Source organism: Anabrus simplex, chromosome 3, assembly GCF_040414725.1.
Source record: "Anabrus simplex isolate iqAnaSimp1 chromosome 3, ASM4041472v1, whole genome shotgun sequence".
Classification (NCBI taxonomy): Eukaryota; Metazoa; Arthropoda; class Insecta; order Orthoptera; family Tettigoniidae; genus Anabrus; species Anabrus simplex.
Genome location: NC_090267.1, coordinates 424,889,190 through 424,907,887, shown reverse-complemented (window position 1 = coordinate 424,907,887; position 18,698 = coordinate 424,889,190). Strand labels below are relative to the sequence as shown.

At 41.6% G+C, this 18,698-nt stretch overlaps 1 protein-coding gene across 1 annotated transcript; it reads right to left on the bottom strand.

The window, feature by feature from the left end:
* Positions 1-15,511: 15,511 nt before the first annotated feature.
* LOC136866838 (carbonic anhydrase 1-like) lies at positions 15,512-16,315 on the bottom strand. Its single transcript, XM_068226861.1, has one exon. The coding sequence runs from the start codon at positions 16,313-16,315 to the stop codon at positions 15,512-15,514; it is 804 nt and encodes a 267-aa protein (XP_068082962.1).
* Positions 16,316-18,698: the final 2,383 nt, after the last annotated feature.

Here is an 18,698-nt window from a genome sequence, read left to right as displayed (position 1 = left end):
ATAAATAATTCTTGTGTAGGAATAATAGATCAGTGTAAGTTATGTTGTTAACTTGTTATTTTAGCCATAAAAAGTAATAATCGTATGGCCTCAGCTACCGTGTGCAGACATTTCAATTTGTCGCCATCTGGCTGTCTGCTCGTCAATTTCGACGTTCTGTTTTTCTCTAGGCCCACCAGATGGCAGAGTGAGTAAACCAGAACTCTCGTGGGCGTCTATGGCTGAGATTTAATGAATTTTGTCGGGTAAACACCAAATGTGTCACCAGAGATCTTTTATATGCCGACATCGTACGACATGGAGTGTCGAATGGACTTTTTTCCGCCCTTCAAAAATCCGACTACCTCTGCCGGGTTTGAACCCGCTATCTTGGGATCCGGAGGCCGACACTCTACCACTGATCTAATATAAACTAGACACTTTGAGGATGTTGCTGTGTGATTTGTATCTATGGCTTTAAAAGATGTCCTGTTCCTCATTTTTTGGTTATATGATTTGCAATTGGCACGCTCAGTTCTGGCTCGGGGCTACATATGCAATATCACACCTAATAATTCGTCCAACTTCACCTTCAAGCGCACTTTCTTGTCAGTTTTTTAAGTCTACATATCGGCGAACAAATTACAGATCCGATGTCTCGTGATAAATCCTGTTTCTGCAGGTATCACGACACCGTAAGAAGATGCTTTGCAGTGAAAAGCAGTCGAAACTCAACTAGCTACAATACCTGCTGGGTACATCGCTCCTCAGTTTCCTGTTCACCTCCCTCCGTCACGTGACCTTGAGATAAATAGCCTCTTCATTGGACCATCTCACTTTACTTCGGAATTTTCTGGTACACTCTTACCACCCCTCCCACTTCATCCGTGAACATACTGCGGCAAAAGCGTGTGAACGGGTTCAACATCAAAGTGGTGGTTTAGCGAGGTGAGAAGATATGCCAAAGACTCGAATATAATAGACTACATATTAATTAAACACACCAAACTAACAATATCCAGACTGCTGTGCTGTCCCGCTGAGCAACCAAACCCATAAAAGACGTAATATCTGGAAAAGCACACCCGCTAAAAAATAGTTCGTAGTGACTTCTTGGCCCGGCTTCTTCAACTCTGTGTTAAATTTTGCTTAACGAATGTTAACTAACAATTATTATTAATTTAACACTTCGGTTAAAATTTCCATGTTTTAGGAACACATTTCCAACATTTGTTACGAAATAATTGTTAAAGACAAAATAATACGTTTCCTTGAGATTTCTGAACGCGTTTAGCATGTAATGCCTTGTTAAAGCTGCAATGGTAGCTGGAATTCTTTGCAGAATTCTACTCGCTGTTGTCTCGCACTCATGAACATAGTCGCCTACAATTACATGAAAAGCGTCTGAAGCATAATATCCGAGAATTACTGTATACGGAACTGATGCACTGTAGACACTGACGTTTCAGATTGTGGGAATTTTTAATCTATTTTCAATTACTTCTAGTAGGCTACTTTGTCCATTATGGCTTTAGTAATTAGGTAAGCAATCTATGTAGAAAACCTGCTTCTGACACCTCTGAAAAGTCGTTTCTTTTTAGTATGGGACATCCCTTGCCTTCTTCAGTTTATAAATAATCTTCATAAAGCAGTAAAGCTTCAAACTTACATCTTCTACATTCTTAACAGCTGTTAAGAGGTTTAATACAGCGCTGCTGTCATGTTAATTTAACACAAGTATTAACAATTTATTAGAGTTAACAACTCTTGCTGAGACTGACATTTTGTTAAATTATGTGTTAAGTCTCCTCAACAGCTGTGTTAACACTTAACATTCGTTGAACAAACTGGGCCCTCAACTTTTAAGTCTTTGAAAATAATGAAGAAATCCATTATTAGCGTCTTCATTGGACCATCTCACTTTACTCCGGAATCTTCTGGTACATTCTGACCACCCCTCCCACTTCATCCGTGAACATACTGCGGCAAAAGCGTGTGAACGGGTTCAGCATCAAAGTGGTGGTTTAGCGAGGTGAGAAGATATGCCAAAGACTCGAATATAATAGACTATATATTAATCACGTTAAGTTGGTATTTGACGAATCACCCCGGAACAGCGTGCTGTTCTGTGTATTTTATGTTATGTCATTTCTTATATAAACTATAGATGAGATGTTTCTGTTGTTTTTACTTGCTTAGTGTGCTAGGTGGATATGATGATTATTGTTTTAAGAGCAAGTAGAAATAGGCGATCATCCTCCACATAACACTAATCAGAGAGAAAAAATGGAAGGGATCCGAGACTTCGAAAAATGAATGTATCGGCCAGAGAAAGTCAAGGGCCACGAAGGTCTTGAAAATGAAAGACTCCGTAGTTCTAGAGGGCTCTAATACCATCGGGACTGGAAAAGAATAAGAATTGACCAAGGAAGGTCAGACAGGGTAGGTGAAAGTAAGGAAATTGGTACAAGTGGAAGCAATGCCAGGACTCAGCTCAGTGCCCCGTGGTTGCAAGCCTACGCTCCCAAGTTGGTAGCGCCTGGAGTGTCTTTTAGTCTCCTCTTTCGACAGGCAGTAGATACCGGGGGTGTTATTCTACCGCCCCCACCCACAGGAGAATGAGTGTGTCAGCCCCTTAGTCTAGGGGCATCAAGCCTGCCTCTTTCCGGCTTCTATTGCAGACCATGTCGGAAATGGATGTGAAAGTTGGACCCTGGCAGAAATTGTGGGACACATTTTCAAACCCAGTGTCTTCCTTTACAGTATTCTTTGAAGGAAGAATTATTCGGAGGAACTGAAGAGGACAACCACGCAATACCTTTCTTTTTTACAATTTGCTTTACATCGCACCGACACAGGTACGTCTTTGGCGACGAGGTGATAGGAAATACCTATGAATGGAAAGGAAGTGGCCGTGGCCTTAATGAAGGTGCGAAAATGGAAAATACAATCTTCAGGGCTGCCGACAGTGAGGTTTGAGCCCACTATCTCCCAGATGCAAGCCCACGGCTGCACGCCTCTAACCAGGCGGCTGACTCGCCCGATAAGACCTAACAACTTGGCTTCCGAACTGACCTGTAGTTCTTATACAAAGCCACAGTTCAAGGCTAAGCCATTAGAGCATGTATGAATGCATTACGCAGGCCTATAACATTCATGTCATTGTTAAAATGAATAGCTTTGGTGTATAATTTTAGAATTTCCCACACTGTAATAAAATACACCAACTGCGAGTTCATAGCTTCAACTTTCTGATAAGAGAATTTGGTTTCCTTCATCATGACGAAAATCATGCATAATGAAACGAACTCAAATTTAATTTCTGAAGTTTTACAAATAGATTGTGAGTCCGTCAGGCATTATTGGATTAGGAAACATGATTGCTATGTTGACGACATTTACGAGTGAGATAACCACACGTTCTTAATTTTTTCTTCTCCTTCCTCCTCGCAGTTGGCAACCATCACCCATCCAGTTCATTTCTAACGTAGCCTTGATCTCATTATGAACACTTGACATCCATTGTTACCATCGGTTATTCTTCTTACTTCTATGTCCATTACTTTCAATCATGAATGACACATGTTGAGTCCATTCAGCTAACACTCCTGTACAACAAGGTTAGTAAAGAATGCCGTTGATCGCAACTTCGAGGTAACTACATTAGATTCACTACGGCGTGATTTTATTTTATTTAATGAATTACCATCATCCTAAGTACTATGCGTTCACTTACGGGTGGGGCCGGGAGAAACCTCGCTTGCCTGGCACTACTTGCGGGGTTGAGTCGTGCCAGTCAAGGTCGAAGCATCGCTTGCCGGGCACTAGCTACACTGTCGGGCAGCAATCAGCTATCTGTATGCTTTCACTGACTATAATACAGTGCTACCAAGACACATTAAGTAAGTAATTAGTCTATGCAGTACTTACCTTGTTATAGGCGATGTTGGAAGTGATGTCCGTCTGTATCCACACAGTTTTATATCGTTCAATTCACCAATTTTGTCCTCCGTCAATACTCTTCGTTTTCGCTTAGCATTTGAAGCATTTAGTGATCCTCTTGTCCTTAGTTTGTTAGTCGTCTGACATTCTCTCTACCCAGAAATGGAGCACACGGATATTTCACTGCAAATTGTCTGCGCACCTCTCCACAGAACTGTTTTTACATATGTATCGTACATAAAAACTCTATGTTCAAGTTGGTATTTAGCCTGTTTTATTTCTAACTACTGCGTTGCACACTCCCTGCATGGCTTACAACTGCCGCCTTCTCGACCTTGACTGGCGCTTCTCAAGCCCGCACATGGCTAGGGAGGTTTCTACCGGCCCCACCCGTACGTAAATCATGTATGTGCTTGAAATTATCCATTTGTTCCAGTTTCGAATTTCCTATCTGACATTCAGACTCCATAGGTTTCTTCCCAACTAAGATAACTTTGGTCCCGGACATTTTAATTTTTATGATATTCCCGCTTCAGGAGCCAAGGTTGTAGGATTTAGCACAGTCTGCAATTAGGACCAAGTCATCGGCAGAGGTCAAACTACGTACTACATTTCAGTCCAGTTCCTCCCTGGCACTTAATAATTAACCCCCTGTGGGTGGAGGACGCAGGTGAAGAATAAACATACCGTATCCTCTGCGTGTCACAGGAGGGAATTAAAAGGGGCGACCAAGGGATGATACTTTCTGAACCATTAAACAGTCCATAATTAGCACCCTTAGGCGATGAACTCCATGGGTCGACTAAACTTGCGATTAGTATTACTAAATGAACCTGGTTGTGCTTCTCTCAGAGCAGTAATCACTATTTCCTGAAGAACGCGTACCGCTGCTACCTCTAGATAGGTCTGTGATTATCACCATCGGGGGACGATTACTATGGGAGTAGTACCATTATATGAAGAACACCATGGGTCTGTGTTGTCTGTGGGTGGTGCCATAATGTGTGATACACCGTGGGTCTACATTGCCTATGATTAGTACAACTATGTGAGCAACACCATGAGTATACGTAACCTGTGATTAGTACCTCTATGCGAGGAACACCATAGGCCTACATTGGTGGTAAGTAGTACACTTATGTGAGGAATGCCATGGGTCTGTTTTGCCTGTGAGCCGTGCCGTTATCTGTGACATACCCTGGGACTACATTACCTGTGATTCGCACCACCCTGCGAGGAACACCGTAATTCTTCGTTACCTGCGATTAGTACTACTATAATAGATACATTATGGTTCTGATTTACCAGTGATTAGTACTATTACGAAGGGCCGGTGACCAAGATTTGGATCTCTTTGGACAACAAGGATCATCCCAGATAACCAGGCATTGTGAATCGGATCCACTCATTGTTTTGGATTCATGGTCATTTTTTCTTCATCATTCTTTTAGGTCCTCGTCAGTGGATACAATTTGAAGTTTTATTTATCGTTTCATTTCGTTGCACCTCTTATCATTAGGAGCCCGTGACCTACCTGTTAGGCCCCTTTAAATAACAAACATCATCAACTTTATAATTTTCAGTAAATTATTCATGTAAACTATGAACAATAAAGACGGAAGTTAGTTATTGTGCTGGCGTTTAAGAAGCCTTCTCTCTCTGGCTGACGTAAGTCCCGCGCGATCTCTTGAGAATTTTGGAAGATATGTGTCACAGCCAGGTAGCTGGGAAATTAATCCGTTAACTACCACCAGACGAAGAACGAATAGAATTACAGGCCGCTGGAGTCTGCAACATTGAATGTAGCTGCGGTAAGTGTTACATAGGGGAAATTACTTAAAGAACATATCCGTCACACCAAAAACCAAGACACAGATATTTCAGCTTTAGCGAAACATTTCTGCGAAACAAGACATGGAATTTCATTTGACAGAACCAAGATGTTAACAGCTATTCCCTCGTATCTCGAAAGAATAATCCGAGAGACTATCGAAATTAAGAAACACCCAAACAATATGAATTTATGGGAAGGATACAAACTACAGAATTCTTGGATGCCTGTTATACGTAGGTTAAAATATGCAGGTAACAACATGAACGTAGAGGACGAACCTCAAGTTACGTAACAGCAACGACAAACCTCGGCTACCTGACTGTGACACGTATGTTCCAGAACTCTCTACGTCAGTCGGGGGGAGAGAAAAGTATTTAAAGGCCAGCACAATAACTAACTCGTAGTCGATTAGAGCCTGGAAATCGGATTACTTCGGATCGAGTAGGGGTACTTCAGTCGCCTTGACAAAGAATTCTGCAATGTATTCGAAACGTCGGCAAACTGTTCGGAATTTACAGAGAGCAACAACACGGTTCAACCAGGAAGAAGAACTAAATGACTCTACATACAGTGGAAGCTTCACACCTAAGGTAATAAAGGTGGAAGGCTACAGTCTTACGTGACATTTAACGTCTGTGAACCTATTGTCAACATAAATGTCTTCGACTGCCTTTCAACATATTTTCCCTGATCCCATAATCCCTCAGTATGAACAGCACATTTTTCCTTCATTCTCGCTCATTTATATGCTCTAGATCTACCAAACATAGTCGTGAGAGTCCAATCGTCTCGTAGCATTTTGTATTTATTTGACGAATACTGACAATCTGATCAAGGAAGCCACTTTTGTGGTCTGGTTTCGATTTGCTTTCGATCATTGACCGCACCGTATTTTCTTCGGATGTGACTCCTTGCCTGATGAACTGATCGATGAAATACCTTCGTATTTGCCGCTATCATTTCTGTTTCTTTTCTCATAGATAGGAACAGTTTCGGCTTTAATCGAATCAGAAGGTACGTTTGATGAGATAGTAAGCGGCAATTGCGGCTATCCGTAGAAATGGTTGATCTGGAGGTCCATACGTAGACTAAGGACAGATGTAGACAGATCCGAAGTAAGCTTCCGCGTGTGACACTTTCCAGTCTCCTCCAGGGGCTGTGACCTTGTTAGAGTGCCTTGGTGACAACGGGACCTATAACTGAGTCTGACATTATTTGTGCCAGTTTTTTCATAATCATCCTTCCTGTGTGACTTCTTGTTCTTTACTGACCCCGACGGTAATAAATCTATGAGCCCTACTAGTATTTTTAAAGACACTAACTCACAAACCGTGAATGAGCACAGGAACCCTGAATCTTTAACTTAGACGATGATAAACGAACTAAAAGAAAGTATGTATGAAAAGGAAACACCAAACGATTTACAGATTTACAGTGTGTCCCACACCCAGTGAGGCCGGGAAACAACGTACAAATTCCGAGCGGTATACTTATAACATCCCGCATATTGTATTACCGATATTATTACATGATTTGTGCTTATTTATGCACACAATAGCCTTTATCATGAGTAGTAACCTTTTTTTTTTTTTTACAGGCGGTGTTAAATGTGGTGTCCTTCAGCATTCAAATATTCCTGGCATCTTCTAATGAAATTGTTATTCACACGCATAAGTTCAGGTTGTGTAATTGTCCTAATTACTGTTGTTGTATTAAGTTCATCTATGGTATGAGGGTTTATTTCTGTTAATTTTATTTTTTATGGTTCCCCAATATAAAAGTCGCACACAGTAAGACCGGGGAACGGGGTCACCATAACACTTTTGATATTATCCTCTCATCAAAAACCACGATATATGTAATTGTTTTTCAACCTGGAAATTGAACCCTGGGTAATCTGACCTGAAATCGCCTACACACCTGCTTACATGACTTGTTTGTTATATATGTGTCATACATTCAAGCGGGAATTTCATAGACATTTCAACGGGGTAATAATGTAATTAATCTCATTAATTCTACTGTAATTCAGACACATGGGCTTTTGCAACAAACATATCACTTCACAGCTTCCCACGACACAAAAAACTTCGATTAACGGACCGCCTCGTGGCTATGCAATGAGTCACCATGAGGGTATGAGGTTATGAATACACCGCTGGGAGCTGGAGACACTGTATTATTTAGGAGTAGCATAAGTGATTATTTGAAAGAGACACTGAATCTTTTAAAATGTCCACTATAATATTTCCAGCGTCGTGTGCTAGTTTTCAAATGATTTCTCAGGTATGCTTGAATACACTGCCTCTGTTTCCGAATAGCAGACTTATCACGGACCAGTTTTCTGAGCGAATGTTATTTCTTTAATGATCTGTCGTTCATAAATGCTCTTATTTTCCTGGTCAGCTTCTTTTATGTGGGATAACTCTCTTTCAAATTGAACGGTTGGATTAAAAATAACAACTGTTCGAGTCTGCTGGTGGATGGCAACAATATCTGCTTTTCTGTTGGACCCCGTGGAAGAGATACATACAGTCTTTCATCTTCACACCCTTCATGGGCGTTCTGATTCTTTTAGCAATACCTTCATTCAAAGGATCAGTTCTCTCTAATGCAGGGCCATCCAAACAACGCTCTATCAGCGATCTAACCCAATGCTCGGAACGCTTTGGAGGAAGGTGGTTTCAATAGAGGTGGGAGGAGCTTGGCTGGCTGAGCGATGGTCTGCCCGCCGCGTCGAAGCGAGCAGCCGATCCATCAGTCGCTAGTCTAGTCCAATGCGCTTTGTTGACAGCGTGTAACTAAATACGTTTCGCAGTTGTCATGACTGAACATCATACAAAAATAAGAAGGGGCGGTGAAGCAGCAGCCTTTAAAGCAGAATGGGAAATATGATTTTTCTGTACAGCTTATGAAGGGCATGGCAAATGTTTATTGCGCCACCGTTATTTAGTGTGTTTAAAAAAAAACACAATTTAGAACGGCACTACAGTGCCAACCACAGCGATGATTACGGTGATTTGACAGACGCCAGTCGCCAATCGAAGTTGGAAGAATTGAAAGAAAATTTCAAGCAGCACTGTTCAGTAAGTATTATTGTTTTACTTCTAAAATGCTTGTTTACAAACGGAATGGAGGAATGATTGAATTATCTGAAGAAAACTAAAACTGTGACTTGCCGTATTTTTATCTGACAGGAGACTGAGGAGAGTGAGTTTGGTGGTCCCATTTTATGAGCAAGTTACAAATGTTCGCTGCGAATTGCCAAAGCTGGGAAACCCTTCACGGAAGGGAATTTAATCAAGGAGTGCCTAATAGATGCGGTGGCATGTATTTGTCCTATGGAGCTAGTTAAGAAATTTGACAAATTCTCTCTTTCTCCTCAAACTGTGACTCGCAGAATAGACGATATGGCCGCTGATGTGGAACAGCAATTAATGGAGAAGGTAGCAAATTTTGTATCATTTTCCATCGCCCTCAACGAATCAACCGACATTGCGGACACAGCTCATATCGTTATTTTCATTCGAGGGGTGGATGAGGATCTTCGGTTCAACGAGGATTTCCTAGACTTGGTAGCTCTCAAAGACACCACTGCCGCTTTGGATATTTTCCAAGCTGTGGAGGGTGTTTTTGAGTCAATGGGAATAAAATGGGAGTGGTTGACGAGTGTAACGGCGAATGGAGCTCCTGCTTTACGTGGTGTACGCACCGGATTTCTGAGCTATGTAAAATTAAAAATGGTTGAGAACGATAGTACTCTAATGGCGGCGATAGACTGCTTGATACACCAGGAGGCAATCTGTGCAAAATTCGCCGAGCTTAAAGATATAATGGGAACAGTTGTGCGAATGATAAATTTTCTTCGCTCCCATGGACTCACGCACCGTCATTTCAAAGAGTTCTTGGATGACATCGAAGCGGAGTCTCCGGATATCCCGTACCATGTGGAAGTAAGATGACTGAGCGAGGCGAAGGTGCTTCGTCGTGTTTCTTGTTTGCGGAACGCAACAGATACCTTTTGCGACGTGAAAGGTCTTTTGCGTGGTCCTAAGTGGGTGCCGGACTTGGCATTCTTAAGTTACATTAGTGCCCATCTGAATACTTTGAACACTTCGCTTCAGGGCGAAAAGCACAATATCTGCGATTTGGTGGAAAACATTCAAGCGCTCAAAAGAAAATTGATTTTGTGGGAAAACCAGTTGCGTGCAAGGAACACAGGACATTTTCCGTTACTTGAAAGAGTGAGAGAAGGTGTCGACTTTGATGAGTACTTGCAGGTAATTCGCAAATTACAAGAAGAGTTTGAAAGGAGATTTTCAGTATTATCAGAACTCCAAGCGGTGTTTGATGCATTTGTTAGACAATCTTTTCTTAGTTTAGACAGTGCTGCACAGCTATTTCAATTAGAGTTGATCGAACTGCAGTGCAATGTTCGTCTTAAAGACCGCTTTCTAATGTCACGAAGTTTAGAAGAATTTTACAGCGGCTTTCCGCATGAAGAATACACCCTTTTGTATGAACATGCATGTAAAGTTCTGTCAATGTTCAGCTCATCGTACATTCGTGAGCATGACATCAATATGATGTCAACAATACAAACAAAGCCGTCGGCCGCACGAATGTACGTACGTATCTAGTCAGCACGGTCCGCACATCGTCCGTCTGTCTCAGGTCTCCTCGCTACCACAGTGTAGTGGCGGTAGGGGAAGGAGCGCTTGTCTGATTGCCCAGTGATCCCCGAGCACGGGCGCGCTCTGAGAGTGCAATGCCTGGATGGCCGTGCTCTAATGGATGAGTGGTAGAGCAAAATCCTCCAGATCCTATGATCGGTGATTCAGTCCCGGCAGAGATAGTCGGATTTTTTGAAGTATGGAAAAGATTGTGCGTTCCGCACGCCATTTCTCACGATGAAAGAAGAAAAACCACCTCTGGCGACCGGTTTTATGTTTATCCGACCAAAATTAATCAAGTCCCAGCCACGATTGTACACCAGGAATCCGGTTTACTCTGCCATCTGGTGGAGATAAATGGAGCATCGAATTTGAAGCGCAAGCCGACTAAACGGCGTCAAATCAAAGTATCTGCTCACGGTAGCTGAGGCTAAACGATTATAATAATAATAATCATAATGATAATAATAATAATAATAATAATAATAATAATAATAATAATAATAATATTAAAAGCATTGGACCTGTTCTATTTTCTGTTATGATTAATGTAAAGAGAAAGTGATTGCCCAGTAGTACACTAACAAGTGACTGTCCGATCAACACGGAGTTCTGCGATTGTGGCGGACTGCTGTATATGCCATAAAAATACGGTATACGTTGTTTGAAATTCGTGCTATTTCCAATTCTAAACTCTCTTTAAATGACTAGATATTGAGTAGCAACTGATTTTCTTTCCTTGTGTCTGTATTTACAGTGTGTTTTGAACTTATAATTACAGTCAAGTCAATTTGTGAGAATGTTATTACCATACTTACGAGTGTATAGGCCCCACTTTTCATATTAGCATTTCGAGACAAAAACTGGGGTGGGGCTTACACTCGGAACAAAGCAAACTTACGAAAAATTTATGAAAATTTTATTACCTGATTTGTTACATTTGGTGAATTATTGTTCACTCAGTAATACTTTGGTCATCACTACAGTATATTCATTTTCAGTATCCGACGTAGGCCTACTCCACACCGCGTCGTCTTTCGTTCCGTCCACTAGTTCCAAAATTGATGTCAGCTTGAAACTTTTTGTGAACAATGTCTGGAGATATTTCCTTCCATGCTGCAGCAATCCATTCACACATCTATGAAATGAAAGCTGTCTTAAGTTATCCAGTTGGAGTCGTTTCTCCTGCGCTGCCTATCCGGTTACGGTACTGTCGTCTCAAATTTGCCCTGGAAGGGCAGTTGATAGAAACACGAGAGGTTGCAACATTCCAGCCATTCCACCAGGAATCATTACTATATCGCACTTTTCTTGTCGACACTTCTCCTTAATGCCATCTGTCAAAGGATCTCGAAAACTGTCAAGTAAAAGCATCGAACGTGGGCGTAGGAGTGCACCCGGTCGCCGAAACCACACTGTTTTTAACCAGTTCATGAAAAGGTCTTCAGCCATCCAGCCGTTTTGTTGCACTTGAAAAATAACACCTGATGGCAAGTTTTCTTTGGAGACACTGGTTAATAGAGCAAACGCCTGAAAAGCCTTACATCCGATCTGTTTTTGACATGCTCTATTGGTGAAAAATATCGAATTCCCTCCATGGGAACTTAGAATTTTCCATTCGGAATTGCTAGGCGTGCAATAATTCCATTGTGGAGATTTATCTCCCGTATGCAGTTATCAGACTGTGCCTCTTATAATGGGCTTCTGATAAGTTCACCTGCATACACCCTAGCGTCAGAGGGTAGGGTCTGACACATCCCACTGTGGTGAGTCTAGTGTCAGACCTAAGAAGAAACGCTGGTTAATAGAGCAAACGCCTGAAAAGCCTTACATCTGATCTGTTTTTGACGACTTATGCTTAAAAAATTGCGTATGGTATAAGTTTCTGCCGATCAGAAGTGATCGCTAACATCAGTGTTGTACGCACCTGGACTGTGCTAGCAGCGAGCTCGTTTACTGTCATGTCAAAAAACACAGGTGTTTCGTCAGCATTACTGATGTCCGCCAGGTTGTAGTCATTCTTCTTTCGAAGCGTGATTACGTGTTATTGAAACTCGAGTAGCTTGTCCTGGTATGTTTCCGGAAGAAGTCGCATTCATTGTTGTCCGTTGCCTTATTGCTAAATCACGTCACTTCATAAAACGTCGTACCCATCCAGAGCTGCCTTTAAAAATCAGTAGACAAAATATCTTATGTTTACTGGCTATCTTTCGAGATTCAAGCTGAAGATACCGTACAACAATACCCTGAACTCTTGTTTTGCGCACATATTCTATCTTCTCTGTTTCCACCTGAGGGTATTTTCCTTCTATACTCCGAAAGCCTGTCCGTTTCTATAGGTTTTTTGAAAGATGTCTTCTGATTCATCCGACGACGGACATTCTTAAGATTAATATCGCGTTTCCTTCCGTCCCTTCGTTTACGACTTTCTTCTGCATATTTCACCACCACTAATTTGAACTCTGCTGTATAACTTTTTCGAACGCGACCCATGTTTAACCTTTACACTTCCAAAACCTCAATGAACTATGGTTAGGTATTTACAGTACCGGTAAAAATGTCGGGCTGGATTGCTGGGTGGAAGAAATTGAGACTACTTGCAACGTAACCACCCTCTTCAAGTCGCACAATATGGAATTCAAGGCAGCAAAACAATTTACAGTGTTAATATATTTCGTAGCACCTTCACGAAGAAAATGTTCGATTATCGTTTTTTACAAAATATGTCTTAAAACAACGGTGAGGCCTACACACGGGCGGGTATATACTCGCCTAAATACGGTAGTCTATCTGGAATGCTCCTTATGGATCGTATTAAAAATTGCGCTGTCAGGCTCGTTACAGCGAGTACGCATTCGTGACATATAACGTAACGATTAGTGTAACCACTTCGTCGCATGGATTCCATGTACATAGTTGCCATAAGTTCACTGAACAAAGATTAGTCACCCTAGTGCGCACGAACAGGTGGATCGTTAAGCTTGTACGGATGGCTCAGCGAACAAGTCCCCTGCTCAACCGCACACGCACTGCCTCTGCGTGAGCATAAGGCAGTAGCGATCAGTAAGGCATTGATGTTTCAAGCGGACAGTGTACTTCATCACGGGTAGATGTAAGGATGTGACAGAATAGCAAAAATGGGTAACTATATGTTGACGGTGCCCATGGCTATACTGGGCGTGAAGTTGCCGGATTTGTTGGTGTTTCGCAGCGAACAGTTCAGTGTGTCTACAAGCAGTGGTGTACTACACGTGGCCACGAAACACAGCGTCAGAATTATGGTTGGAAAAAGATCCTGACTGAGAGAGACCGGAGACGCGTTTCACGACTTTTGAACCAAAATCGCTTCCAAACCTGACAGGAATGGCTTCATTCATGAATGAAAGTCCATCTCTCCTAGTTAGCGAAAGATCATTGCATCGGGAACTACATGCAATGAAAATTTGGAGTCGGTCACCTCGCAAGAGGCCTTTGCTCACAAAGGCTTAAAGCTGAGCGTCCTTAAAGGTGTTAGAAATCATCGAACGTGGACAGTAGCTGACTGACGGAACGTAAAGTGATCTGACGAATCACGTTTTTACCTGCAGTACAATGTCGCACGTCGTCGATTGCACCGAAGGCCAAATGAAGCATTTCATCCTGGATGTGTGCAAGGTGTGGTTCAAGCTGGGGGTGGGCCTGTAAAGTTTTGGGGGTGTTTATCGTATCATGGATTGGGTTCGCTCACTGAGGTGACCTCAAGCACGAACCAGCACGTTTAAACGTTCTCGATGATGAGGTGTTGCCTTTAAGACAAGATCTGCATGTTGAGGATGCTCTTGATACCTCGAGCTTTCAAGATGACAACAGCAAAGGTCATCGGGCTAGATGCATGTGTGACAGGTTAACACTCCTGCATACTTTTAGATCTCGATTAGCATAAAAAATCACCGGACTTAAATTCCATTGATAATATGTAGGACATTTTGGAACAGCGGACAAAACGCCAACATCAGCATGTTCGCAATTTGGCGGAATTGCGGGATCAAATCCTCACCGAGTGGCTCAATCTGGATACGATGTACTTTCCAACTAAATCCAGGTGGTTATCAAGTCCAGAAGCGGAGTTACAAGGTATGAAATGGTGCTTGTAATGATTTCTCCAGGGGTGACTAATTCTTTGCCCGCTTGCGAGCAGTTGGACCCACAGTGTTTGTAGTCAGTTTGTCGTGAAGACTTCATCTTCCAACTCACCGAATTCCCAATGCGTCGCATATCCTGATACACAACTTAACTGACGCCGGTAGACGTCCATGACGTTTCGGGTGGCATGCGTCATGCAAAGAAAGAAATGGTTCTGCTTTACTTTTGGATTTTAAATCACAAACAGCAATTATTTATACTATCGAAAATTTCACCCATGTAAATGCAGCGGACTTCGAATATTTGATAAATATATTTTAACCTAGGATTCAGAAATTCAGCACTTAAGTTCAGAGACGTAATTTTGATGCTTGGTAATTGGAGACTTATTTAGAATATTACAGTTTCCACACCATTTATCTAAGTGAGCTATCAGCTCTACTGTTAGCTTGGCAATGCTACTCTTGGCTCCGAGGAAACGTGCAAATTAATGAACCAGCGTGAGTGGCATACTTCAGCCTACCGCGAGTCCCCGTGTGTTCGCAGTAAAAACTAACAGGTATTGGCTGGAACGTCATATAACTGAGGTACCTCCCCGTGCTAGTTGGGAATGTTTCTCCAGTAACAAAATTAGGTTTCATTATTCTGCTCATTACGCGAATCAGCTCGCTAGTGTTTACTTTTCTGTAGGTTTTTGCTACAATCACTTGAGTAACTTCCAAACCATTTTTTACAAATACACAGCTCTATGGATATGAATAATTTATTTACACATGTACCCTAAACAGATAATTTGTAGGTGTGTATAAACTGTACATTTATAAATTGGTGTTGGAAGGTCCTTAAAGGCGGAGTTACCTGAGCTTTGCGTCTATTTTTGTCTTCTGTAGATAAGATATTTAACGCCCATCAGGTCATTAGCTGCAAAAACGTGGTCGTTTTTTCATATATGAAGCAGCTTCTATTTAGCTTTTCCTTCCCTCACTACTCTGTCGTTCAACGCGCAGACTGGTCGGAAGCATTTGACCACTTTGCCCTCGTTACCATCACTTGGAGCATTGTCACCTTCTTTGTAAACCAGGACAGTTCGAAAAGCAGCCAACTGTTCTTCACATACATCAATAGGATCCCTGAATACTATCCACGTGACATTTTCCGTACACGGAGGGGTAGTCAGAGATCCAGGATAGGTATAATAGATTTTTGATCCGGGAATAAACTTGCCTATGTCAATGCCTTTGGGTATCGACGCTTTTGCTTCGCTGTATTGTATCTGTGGGAGAAGAGAAACTAGTTTCTGCATTTCACCATGCGCCTTGCCAATTTTCAGCAGAATTCCAATAACGGCTAGACCGTCTTCTTTGTCAGCAGCTTCCTCGCATGATTTGTATTTCGTACTGTTCCAGTGGACTATGTGTATCTCACCCGCATAGGCTTGACCGTCTATGGTATGCTCTGAGCCTTCCTCAGACGTAGCTCCCCAGTGGCAATGCCAATTGTCGGGACTGAAATTGCCCTCCAGGGGGCCACCCTGAAGACCACACCCTTTAGCTTCCATGTGTACTTTCACACCATGTCCCGAGTTGAGTATGTACTGGCTGGCTTTAGGTCCGTATTTGCATACCAGAGGTGGCTTGTTTAAGGTAGCATCGCATTGAACGTTCTCTTTGACGATGTTTATTGGTGACTGACTTTTGCCACCAGCATTTGGGAAGGACCCACCCCATGTGGACGGACCATTGTTATTTGCATAACCCCAGCTCATAGTTACTGTTTGCTAAGCGTCGAAGACAGGCAGTTTTGTTCCAAAACTCCGCCGAGGTGTAGAGGATCTCACCAGCACCAATCAAGGACACAGCTGTGACCACAAGAAACAAAATAATTAATTTTTGAGAAAATATCTCTAATATGAACAGAGTATGACGCATCAGCTATTTAGATGAATTGTGGTAGTCACAATCATGAAACAAAACAAATAATAAGAAGAAGAACAGAAAATTATCTATATATTAAAAGAGTGTACTGTGAACAGCATTGGCAAATCCGTCCGTCCGTCCGTTCTACTGGACAGATTTTCTTTATTTTTGTTCTGTTCTCTCCGGAAATATCTGCCGGTGAATCATGATACATTGATAGGTCTCGAAGTTCAGCCAACTTTTAGTAATCATAACCCGCAATAAATTCTGTACTAAGCAGGTTGCTAAGCGACTAACACTTTCATTAATATTCGGACGTACAGTATGTAATGTAATTGCATGTAGCCATGTTTGATTACTATCTGTCAAGCCAGAGATTGTACATTTCCTTCGATCACGGAAAAAATACTGTTCCCTGCTAGATACTCTTTGATTGTCTAACCACTCCCAGCTTCCAAATATATTCAACAGATGGCAGAGCATTCTTAATAACATACATGCTGCTAACCGAAAAATGTGTACGTACGATCAGACCCCGTCATGACTTAGACATTATATGGGAACACCTATCGAACGATAACCTAGGTACACTAGAAAGAGTGAAGGCCATGTATCTTTTAAAAAAATTTCTTTGTCTGGCGAAAAACGCGCCTTCGAGGCTAACCTATGAGCTAGAAAGACAACCGTTCTACTGTACATAGAAGAACTGCGATTAAAAGTACCATTGCCTTCTATGAGACAAAACCAAGCTTTACATCAAGAACTGCAGGATAAAAAGGCGAATATATTATGGATAGGATTTTCACCAAACAGAAGGCATGATGGATGAATTCTAACTAAGAACTGCGGCAAATCATAACGCGCTTCTAATTAAATTTTTATGAAACCATTGAAAGTGGTGGTGATTGGTGTTGATTATTGTTTAATAGGAAGTAAGGGGAGGAAAAATAATATAATTACGACAGACATATCAAAACGAGTTATCTGATCTATTTACAAGGAATCATGCGGAGCAGAACGGCTACTTTAGTTCTTCCTAAACTCTTTCCAGTGTTGTAAGTTTCATAGTATGCTGTATATATCAGTTGTTTACATAAAAGTGTGTACTAATTAAGCAGGAAATAGCGTGTGTTCTGTTGAACATTTTGAAATATTGAACCTAGGGTTTGAACATCCAATTTATTTACAGCTAATGTTCACGTGTATTTGGACATACAGGGTGGGAAAAATAAAACTCGCTCGAAAAATGGCGGACTCGGAATTCACCCTTATTAAAGAACACCCATTACAGTCACATGTCTGTCCTTGCACATCTCCGGCATGCTCTATCTCGAGTACGTCACTGTGTCATTACGTGTGAGTGCGTGAGAAAAGTAGACGTGTTTAGTGATCAGTTGAATGCAACACAAAATGGTGCTCACGATAAAACAGCACGTGTTTTCCTTGTCGACTGTTTTTCGGAGCACAATTCAATGAAAACCTGTGCGGAAGAGTTTGGGACTGGAAGTGTTTTGGCAAATCCTCCAGCAAAGTGTGCAATGCAAAACTTATGCCTGTTGCTCACGGTAAAATTTTCTGTCAAATTTATTGTAGAATAATTTAATTTTACAAAATTTCTGTTGCTCACGGTCAAATTCAAGTTTTATAAAACCTTTGATAAAACTGTTTATAAAATAAGACATGTTCTATTCCGTAAAATTAATTTTACGAAACGAACCAATCAGTGAAGCTGACATCACGATGATGCTGGCGCTACGTCGTGAGAAGATTGTGAAGCTCGATTGTAAACAAACTTCTTTCTAAAATGGCAGGATCCGGGTGGGCGAAGGAAGCTGTTAGAGTTTTATTGGGCGAATACCAGAAATATCCTTGTTTGTACGAAGTTAAAACGCCACTTTACCACAACAGAAATGCAAGAAGAGAGGCAGAAGACACAATCGCCGAATTCCTATATGAATGCTGGTCTTCTAACCTCAACTAATTTTCGACCAAGGACAGCAATCCTCTACCCTCTTCTCTATTTTCTGATACAATCCCGAGTCCAGCATTTTCTGGCATTCCTTTTCTTCCTTTTTACCACTGTACAACATATAAATGCAGCTAAAGCAGCAAGTTTTGCTTTTTTTCTTGGAGTCACACTCTCAAACACACTGTAAGTTGAACAGCTGATTCTTGTTTTAAATGTTTATCAATAGATGGCAGCATATACACATCTAAGTTCAGAAGTGAGTT